Source organism: Nansenia antarctica (genome assembly GCF_963989245.1).
Source record: "Nansenia antarctica genome assembly, chromosome: 2".
Lineage (NCBI taxonomy): Eukaryota > Metazoa > Chordata > Actinopteri > Argentiniformes > Microstomatidae > Nansenia > Nansenia antarctica.
Window position 1 is genome coordinate 53,314,641 of NC_137675.1, and position 10,563 is coordinate 53,325,203.

At 44.0% G+C, this 10,563-nt stretch overlaps 1 protein-coding gene across 1 annotated transcript; it reads left to right on the forward strand.

The window, feature by feature from the left end:
• Nucleotides 1-8,425: 8,425 nt before the first annotated feature.
• LOC308150267 (transmembrane protein 69-like) lies at nt 8,426-9,268 on the forward strand (the record flags this gene model as incomplete). Its single annotated transcript, XM_080523117.1, has 2 exons — nt 8,426-8,512; nt 8,643-9,268. 2 exons carry the CDS (start codon nt 8,426-8,428, stop codon nt 9,180-9,182), a joined length of 627 nt encoding a protein of 208 aa, XP_080379243.1. The 3' UTR covers nt 9,183-9,268.
• Nucleotides 9,269-10,563: the final 1,295 nt, after the last annotated feature.

Here is a 10,563-nt window from a genome sequence, read left to right on the forward strand (position 1 = left end):
GAAGCGCAGTTACTGCCTCCCGAGCTTTTCCCTGCAACTTGCACTGTAGCAGTAATACCCAACATTTTCGGGCCAGTGTAATGCGGCAGCGGTGCGTTCAAACGCAATAAAATAGGAATCCACCTCAGTCTCTTTAAAAGGAGGCACCAAAGAAATATGCTTACTGACATCAAAAGGTTTTGGGGTGGTACTGGGAGATGGGGCTTGATTGTGAGCTTGACTCTCGAGCTCTAGCTGACGTAACTTGATCACTTTAGCAGACTCGATCTCACACATCCTCAGCTCATGCTCTCGGGCCTCAGTCCTCTCCTGAGCCTCAGCCTCTCTGGCCTCAGTCCTCTCCTGAGCCTTCTCTTCTCTGATGGCTGCCCTTTCCTGGGCCTCCATTTGGAGACAGGCTAACTGAAACTGCTGTTTCGCCTCCTCTCCACGAGCCCCAGTACTGGCACTACCAATAGGAGATGGGTCAAACTGCTCCAAAGTGATATCCACTTTTTTCAGTGGTGTCTTAAAGGATGGGACGGGCGTCTGAAGAAGCTACTCTCCCCCTGAAGGTAGAGGGCCCCCAGACTCCTCCTCCCCATAATTTTCATCCTTAGCCTTTTCAATCACACCCTTCTCAACCAGTTCTTCCACCAGAAGAAGTTTCAGCTCCTTCTTTGTTATCCTTTTCTCATATGTAAGACCAAAGTGAGTAGCTATTTCTACCAACTCTGCCTTTTTGCATTCCTCCAGTTGTTGTATAGAGGGCTGGGTCATAAATTGTTCCAATTCAAACTTTTTCGTTGCCATGATGTTTATTAACTATTAATTAGCCCAGCCAAATACCTTTTTTAGATCCGGACCCTTTAACGGCGTTAGATCCCGGACGAGCCCCCACTTGTTACGTTCTATATTCGCTAGGGAGATGAAGAAGTAACAAAGTATTACTGGTGTTATGTAATAATGATATTTATTACAGGCCAAGATAAATTAACAGTCTTATTGGTATTGATAAAAACAGAACTGGAGTTACAACAAATGCTTCAAACAAATAAACAATAAACTCATCCCGTGGATGGTTAAATAAACAATAATAATTACTAAATGGTTTCTAACACAAGGTATAAACGAACAAAGTATCAACTAACAAGTATCAAACGAACAAGTATCAAACGAACAAGTATCAAACTAACAAGTATCAAACTAACAAAGGTATCAAACGAACAAAGGAGTACAACAAAAGAATGGTGGGAGCTGCTGCTTTCATTTCATTGTCTTTTAATTGATGTGGCCTCTGATGATTGGCTGGTTTGGTGTTGATCGGCTGGAGTTGATTGGCTGGAGTTGATTGACCACTGCTGGAGTTGATTGGCAATTATCACGGGGGGGGGGGGGTGGATCCCCTGGACTGGACTTATCTCCTATGGCTGTTAAAGAGACATACACACACACACACAGACACAGACAACCAGGCTACTCATAGCCGTCACAATGCCTTATGGATGAAAGTTATTATAAAGTGTTAATGTGTGTTAATATGTTAACACATTGTTTCTTAATAAATGTAATTACTTACCAAGTTGTCGTTGCACTTGTCGTTGCATTTCTATGAAACAGCAAACTCGTGATGGTGAATATATCAAAAATCGTGTTAAAGTCGTGTTGTTGTGATAAACCTGAACTCTCTCTCTGTAGCTTTTATAGAAGTAGAATGATGTTGCCGAGCAACAGTATTTAAAAATTAACGTTTACCGACCTGCCCCACATGCGCTTGGCGGATTCCTGCTCCATTGCTTTGCTGGAGCCAGCAAAGTTTTGGGCGCAGGACTCGGTGTGTTCCTCCTTCCAGGTCTTGTAGTCCTCCTTGGTGACCTTTTTGTCCTTGACAGCCGTGGCTTTGAGGACACAAGAGTGGCAGTAAGTTGACAGCACCTCGTAGTCGATGACTAGCCCGGTGAGGATGTCAATACAGACCCCGATGCCATAATGTGAGGAGAACCCCCTCTTCTGCCAGGTTCCGTCGAACGATACAGAGACGTCGATGACAGCGTCCGGATCCTCCTGCAGGAGCTCTGCCACATCTGGGTCGGTGTCGGCGTAGGCCTTCCGCATCACCTCTCTGGTCTTGTAGAGGCTCTCAAGACCTCTGTTGGTCTCTACGGCTGAAATAAAAAGCAAAGCAAATCACCAACTCTTCATCTGAAGTTTTATTGATAAAAAGTAAAGATGAGAACAAAGAGACTGATGCATTTTATTGCCATTATGTATATATATATATACATTGTGTGTCTTGGCCCTTAACCCAGAGTGTTGTGCATATTATTCTGGCCACTGAGCTGGTGTACATCCTTCAACAGGTCTGCAATCTGTTCCTCCTGAAGGTAGCGCTAGCGAGCTGCTCCTCACGGACCATCAGCATGTTCCTCAGGTCGTTAACCTCGGCCTGCAGCTGTGCACTCTGGTCCTGGCTCTGGACGATGAAGTCCTCCAGGCGTTTGGCCATCTCCAGCTGCTGCTCCGTCACCTGCTCCACCCCCAGACGCAGCTCTGACAACTCCTGGGCATGCTGGGAAAATGTGACCATCCTCCCCAGATCCTCCAGAGGTAATCCCTGTTCAGCATCCACAAGAGGACGGAGCCCTTCCACCGGGGCCTCCAGGTAGGCCTCTGGTAGCGACGGGGACTGCATTTTTTGCAAGAAAAAAAAGAAAGAAAAAAAACCGATGAGGAAGAGGAGGAGGAAGAGGATGGCCTTCCTCACTCCATTGGTCAACAATGGTGATGGGCCAGGATGTAGGTGTTCCGAGGAGAGGCCTCCTCTTCCTCGCCTTCCTCTGGCTCCTCTTCCTCCACCTCCCCCTGCATTGTTAAGCGCGTCAAGCACGACCCGTCTAGCTCTTGGGCTGCTTCTTTGCATTGCAACGCGAACACTCCTACGCAGGATCGTGCTGATAACGCGAAGGTCGCGGGTTCGATACCCGTACTGGCCACCATCTATAACAACTCCCCCTCCTACTTATGGGAAACGGTTGTGTTATCACAAAAAGTGATAGCGAAATAGCGAGCTGCTCCTCACGGACCATCAGCATGTTCCTCAGGTCGTTGACCTCGGCCTGCAGCTGTGCACTCTGGTCCTGGCTCTGGACGATGAAGTCCTCCAGGCGTTTGGCCATCTCCAGCTCCTGCTCCGTCACCTGCTCCACCCCCAGACACAGCTCTGACAACTCCTGGGCATGCTGGGAAAATGTGACCATCCTCCCCAGATCCTCCAGAGGTAATCCCTGTTCAGCATCCACAAGAGGACGGAGCCCTTCCACAGGGGCCTCCATGTAGGCCTCTGGTAGAGACGGGGACTGCATTTTTGAATAGCATCAACATTTTCCTCCACGTCCACTTCACCACTCTTTCTCTTCTCTCTGGCCAAGCGGAGCTGCATCTGCCTCTTTTTGCTGAATTTTACTTCCATCTTATGTTTGTTTTCTTATCGTCTCTAACATATCTAACTTCTCTAACTTCTCTAACTTATCTAACTTATCTAACTTATCTCTAACTTATTAACTTATCGTCGTTTTCTTATCCTCGTAACTCCACTGAATCAATCGTAACTCCACTGAGTGAATCCTTCCGCGTCACATGGGACACGAGAACCAATCACATTAGAGAATTCTCGCATCAACCAATAGGATCGCGTATTTTCAAAAAATGCAACCTATCTATTTTAGTGATTGGTTGCTGATACAAGGGGCGTTGTATATTTTTTTTGCGACCATTTTTACCGAGAGAAACAGATCTATCCAACGAGCCCAGGGTTGCCATATTTCAGGCCCTGTCCACACCTATACGTTTTTTTGATAAACGTTTTTGGTATATAAAAATATTACCGTCCACACCAGCATGTTTATAAACAATGTCTGTATCCACATGCATACGCATGAACGCAATATAAACGCTGTCATTGAGCATTCCACACCAGTAGTCGGCGATATAATATTATCCCCATAGCCCCGCTGGCCAATCAGACGCCTCTGTCTCTCTATCCGCTTGTTAAGTCTGAAGTCAAAAGTGACGTTTAGCCATTTCCGAGTCCAAACCAGAAATTCCCCGCACCAGAGTACCTGTGAACTTCAGCGGTAGAATGACAGTTAATCGTTTTTTTAGACTCTGATCTATTCATACAACAAGGGACACAGCACTTTCCCGTTTTCTCCATATTGTCAGGGTATTTGAGCCTCGGAAAAGCGCTATATAAATATAATTAATTAATATTATTATTTCGGCATTTCGAAGACAGAGCCTCAGCCAACGTTGGACCCGGAAACACGTCACGACTTAACAAGCGGATGTTCTCGATCATTAACCGTGCATTTATATGTAAACAGGTTAAAAGTCCAGTTAACAGTGAAAGAACTAGAAGCACTTTGTACACATGCATTTTCCTCGCTTGTGTAGCCTCGACCACCGTTGCCTGTTGTAAACATAGTAGTTACTGGTGCCAGGATATGACGTTGGAGGGAACAGCAAACAGCTGCAGTGCGCATGATCATAGAAATCTACGCGCATGATGACGTGACAAATACAAAAAGCTCCGTCTATCTCGTCCACACGTCAAAAATATACGGCGAATATACAGCGTTTTTAAACATCTTCGTTTTCAGAGGGCAAAAACTCGTTTGCGTCTGGACGAACCCCCCAAAACGAATATAAAAATCCACGTTTATCAAAAAAACGTATAGGTGTGGACAGGGCCTGACAGCAGCCGTTTCGGTAAAGCTGTGCGTAAAGTACTAACTTTTGGCGAATTTTTGAGGATTTTACGGACACATGCACCACAATCAAGTAAAATAAACAACCAAATGTGTTTTTGTCGACGTTTTATTGTCACTAATATGAAAGAAAACATGTTTAGGAGGCAAAAGAGCACCTCATCTCAAAATCGAACGGAAAAAGGGAAAATTGCAGAGGGAGCCAGACTGTCGGTGGGGGATGGATGACGGGCTGATTACGGACAGGTGTCAGTGATGACGGGCTGATTACGGACAGGTGTCAGTGATCAGACTCGTTATCCTGCTGGTCTATTTAACCTGTGTGTGTTTGTTCCCCCGGGAGAGTGAAGGAGACGGGGGAAACCTGCTGAGGTGTTGGAGAGAGACAGAGAGAACGAGAGAGAGCTGTACTTGTTCTTTATTCTTTATTATTTAGAAAAGACTCGCTCAGCACGTCAGTGACGTTGCTGAGCCGTGCTGTACGCCAATTAAAAACATATTTACAGCCGTTCCTCTGTGCCTAGAGACTCCTACAACAACTGAGTTGATTCAGTGAAGAAGTCCAATGCCAGTTGAGCATCATTGAACTTATAGTAACATGACATCAATTCTACTTCTGAGTCAAACCTGCCAAGAAAGATGGCTCATTAAAATGTTTGAGATTTCTTCTCAAGGCCACATGAGATTTGTTATTTTCTAAGCGAATGCTTCTGATACCCACCTAATTCAAAATACGAAATAAACCTAATTCAAATACTCCACTGGCTACAATTTTGTCAACTTTATTGCTGAAAATCAGATCAATCAATCAACACTTTGAGCTGTCCTTGAAATCAGGCCTAGTGGGTCTCAACTAACAATTGAGGTTCGGTTTAGGTTCCCACGAACATCTGAGATTGAATTAAACTAATTTAAGTTAAAATCACCAGTTATAATAAGCTCATCGCCTGTATATTGGGCAAGTAGATCCCCAAGTGCTTCAACAGAATCCTTTCCAGCAGATGGAGAACAAACAAGATAGCCTGATAAGGCAATATCAGTGTCAGATATACTGATTATTTTGAGCCATGATTCACTCGAAACAAGAATATCTGGGTCGGTTTGTAGTACAAATATTTAAACCTGATCTAACTTTTGATATAAACGTCACGAGATGAAACGGGACCTAATAATAGGATGGGAAGTTCGCAGGCATGTTGATTAGACACAGCTGAAGTGGGTTAGCTGATGAGCGAACTAGTCATGGGATTGGCTGTTGTACCCTTTAAAAAAAACTGGGTTTAGGTGAGAGAGTGAGAGGAGTGAGAGGAGAGAGGGGAAAAGGATTACGTGTGTTGATGTGAATGGACTGTTGGTGATGTTCTCTTGGCGTGAACTGTGAGTGAGTGGCTAGTATTAGTGCCACACTATTAACCAGTGTTACGACCCCATATGTGTTCTAGTGGATACGGGGTGTAACAATTAAATAAAACCGGGGGGACAAGAATCAGAGGTGAAGGGAAATAAAATAAACAAGATTTATTGTACAAAGGAAACACAAACAGGTTTCCGTGAAACTCTTAACTGAAAATTACTCTATAAAAAAGGAGAGTGAATGAATCTACACTATTAAATAAAATAAAAAAAATATTATAATTATTATTATAATTATAATTATTTGGCCACGAATGTTGAACTTTTGTGTTCCCCTATCACTCCCACTGTTTTGGAGTAGCGGTGGCTAAATGCATGTGTGCAGACGGATGCTATTGTTTTGACAGGCCATTTTCACATAGGGGGGGTTGATGTGGGCCTCAGTCAATACCACTAGATGGCAGCATTACCAAACCCATGTGAATGACATCACCTCAAACCTCTCTGTGTGAAGCATGACACCTCCAGAGACTGGGAGCCAGACTGCTACCACAGTGCTTGTGTTGCTGCCTCCCTAAGTATGTGGGGGCAGAAATCATATCATTTAGCTCCAATATGAATGCAAGTATATGCATCATGTTGAGAATGGTACACATTGCCCATAGAGGTTGCAATATCTATATATTTCATGGGTTGTCCATCCTTTTACATGTCCACTATCTGAACGGAATCAGGACAGTTCAGGCTACACCTTACAGTTTTTCTCTATCGCTTTACAGTTTTTCTCAGTTGCTAAAACACTAAACCCCATTCTCTGAACCAAATTCTCAGTGGCCTAAACTCATTTGTCGAATCAAACACTCTTTTGGCCAAACCTTCAACACTGTTCAGGTACTTAGACACAATTTGCAAAACTCATCCGCTCTTTGTTGCCAAACCTTAAACACATTCTTAGTCACTAAACACATTTCACACTGTGATACACTTGTGTTGCAAAATTGTGAACACTGGCAGCAGAATGTGAACACAACTCCAACACAGTTGTCATCTGTTACACACAACAACTCAACATTTAACACACATGTTTCTAATGATGTGATCAGACCAATTGGGCAGGGTAAAAGTCAGTTCAGAGTGCACAGGTGGCACATGTGCATCCATCTACAATGGACGGAAACATACAGAGAGGCAGAGGAGGAAGAGTTCTGCACTTTTCTCCCAACAACAAGAAGCACTCATTGTTGACATGGTCCTTCAAAATAATGCCATCCGACTCTGTGAAATCCAGCAGAGAGTGATTGAAGACAATGTCAACCTTGATGGTGTCCTCACATGCAACATTTACTGATTGTAAGTCGCTTTGGAATAAGGCGTCTGCTAAATGCCAAAATCTAACCCTACACACACTTTCAGCACTGATGCTTCCAGTACAATTCTATGCTCCAGTACAATTCTATGCTTCAGTACAATTCTATGCTCATAGGCCTACTGTTACTGTAGGCTAGTAGTTGCAGTTGCTACGTTTACGGTACTGTAAACTAGGATATTCTTCATACTGAAATGTCACTTTGTGCCGAAACAAGAAACCAGAGCAACATTTTTGTTCAAGCATTGAATCGTATTAAAGTTCACAATATTAACATTTTCGAATCTTGAACGTAACTCTACTGTCGACTCCCAGGTCCACTAATCGATCCATTGCAGACAGAGCAGCGGGACATCGAACTCTCACCAACTTGACAGGGTCAGACATGGCTTAATCGAGCATGGAAATTAGTTTGTTTCTGCAGATGACCTTCTTTACACATCTTCCGCTGTCATTTTCAGTCGATTGGGGGACAAATGTCAAATTGATTATCACGAACGGTGACTATATTTCTAAACATATGCTAGAATGATACTATAGGCCTGACAGTAATCGAACAATAAGAACCCAGTGTTCTATAATGCTGGTCCGGTCATTAATTAAGAATGGGTCACAGTGTAGCTGGATTGACTAGCTACACCGGTGTTACATTGTAACATTGCAAAATAGCTTCTATTAAATGTTCAGTATGCATGCCATTACTCCATTGCAAGGCACATTATCGTTGCAAGGGAAGTGACTAATGCACGCGCCCTTTTCTCTTTGGTTGAAAATGATTGCATTTGCATTGAGGAGGTTGACTCCGTGTGGGGTAAGCGGAACATAACATCAGTCTAATAGTGATATTGATCTGCCTGTTAGCTTGAGTAGTTAAAACAAAGAAGGTCTGGATCCTCTCGGCTATTATTTGGAATCAGATGTACCACATCAAAGCCCTAATGAGACATGCATTACTGCCACAATGCCCTATCAACAACACTATCTTTCCTATTCCCAGGGTCCCACACGGCGATCTCTGCAGCAGGTGGTCCGAGTGTCCAACTGCCCAGTGAATAGACAATGTGTTTACACCAGCTCCTACATGACAAGCTTCCTCAGTTCTACTGCTCCCCAGACTTCCCTCCAACAGGCTGCTGAGCCACAGACCACTGAACTGCTCTGCCGCTCGTCCCTGCCAGGGTCAGCCAGGGGCCCCAGAGAGAGTGGACACGGAGAGGGACCAGAAACGCCTCAGTATGAAAGTCCTCACTCAGGCGCCCAAGCCCGCACTGTACCTGGGCTTATCTGGCCTCATTCCATTCCTAGCCGCCCCTGTCTTTATGGCCGTGACACAGTCCTACTACCCTGAGGTGGCCTATGCACAGGTGGTCTACGGGGCCTGCATCGTGTCCTTCCTGGGCGGGGCCCGCTGGGGGTTTGCCCTGCCTGAAGGAAGCCCGGCCCAGCCTGACTGGATGAACCTGGGCAACAGTGTGGTGCCCTCCCTATTGGCCTGGATGGCGTTGCTGTGCAGGGACAACATCACAGAGGGAGCCCTGCTGGTCGTCATGGGACTGGGCCTCTCCCTGCACTACGACCTGGTCCTGCTGCCCGGATACCCTGGCTGGTTCAAAGCCATGCGGACTATCCTCACTCTTGTGGCTACCTTCTCCTTAGTGGCCACACTGACACTGAAGAAGATGTGTCCAGAGAAAAATATCAAGGCGCTTGAGAATTGACAAGCTATAGTGGCTAGGGAGCTTTCAATAATGACAAAGACCAGACTTTAGTAGCTGTATTTAAGTTGCACTGCAGTGAGATCTCAAAAATCATTGTGACTGAAAGATACAGTGTTTCTCATTGGTTTGGCTGCAAAGGCTCACCTGAGCCCAATACACCACACTTCTGTAAAAATGGATTATGTAAAATAAAGATATAATAAAGACAGAGAGACATTTATTTCATAGATATGTGTTTTCATTTAATCAATGTGCTACTGATGACATTGAAGTACATCAATGTGTGAGGGCTAAAATATAAAGTAACTTTGTTATCTAGTGATGTTGCTGAATGAAGGGGATAAAAGCTAATAATTCCAACCTCAGTGTTTTAAAACAGTGTTTACTGACTAAAAAGGCACACATATTTACAGTTATACAATGGCTGCATTTCAGCCAACGAGCATTGCATTTGAACATAAATACTGAGTAACCAGTACCAATTAATGCCACTTTTAAAACATATCAACATCAGTGACTGTTTTTACAGAAGACGTAGCCTCAAATGCACAGCAAAGCATTTTCAATAACAATTTCACATGAGGACCATATAATGTAGCTTAAAGTAGCTTCATGTCAAGTAAGTGGGGTACAAGGTTTAATACGTCTCAGTGTAAACAACTTAATAATATAGTAATAAGCCCCTCAAACACATTGCCATCTACTTTCAGTCCAAAATGTAACGGATAACCCACTTGAAATTTAGAAAACAGTTTTGGTGTTAATTGCACTGTGAGAGATTAAAGGTGGGTCAAAATAATATATAAGTCAAAGTGCACAGGTCGATCAGTTCATATCATGTCAGAGAAAAGAGTGACATTCTCATGAACATCTTGGAGCACCACTGTATGACAAAATGGTGCAATGAGACTTCTCTCTGTCAATTGAGAGCCATATCTTCACTCATTGAAATTAGGCTACATCCTGAAAGTGCCACAGTTCAGACACACTTGCTAAAAGATCACAGTGCACAATAAATAGAAGCAATTTACCTTGCAATCAAGACACACTGACACACCTCAGTGTAACTGACAGAGTGCTAGGTTGCCATTTTGGCTCAGTGTTCAATGTACAATGTCTAGTTCAGCAATATCAGCAACAAACAATCAAACATTCTGTAAATCCACCATCTCAAAGCCTACGGAAACAAGTGCTATTTGACTTTGAACAGCAAATTCCTCTACCAAGAAAAAGGCCCTCTGTTTGTGCTCTGTAAGATGCTGAGCATAATGTCTTGTACATGATCAAGTTTCCACTGTAGCTCACACTTCACTGGCTGGCTGAGGGTACGATGTGTGTGGTCATGGATATGGGAGGTGGGCAAGTAGATTCTACTGTGGCG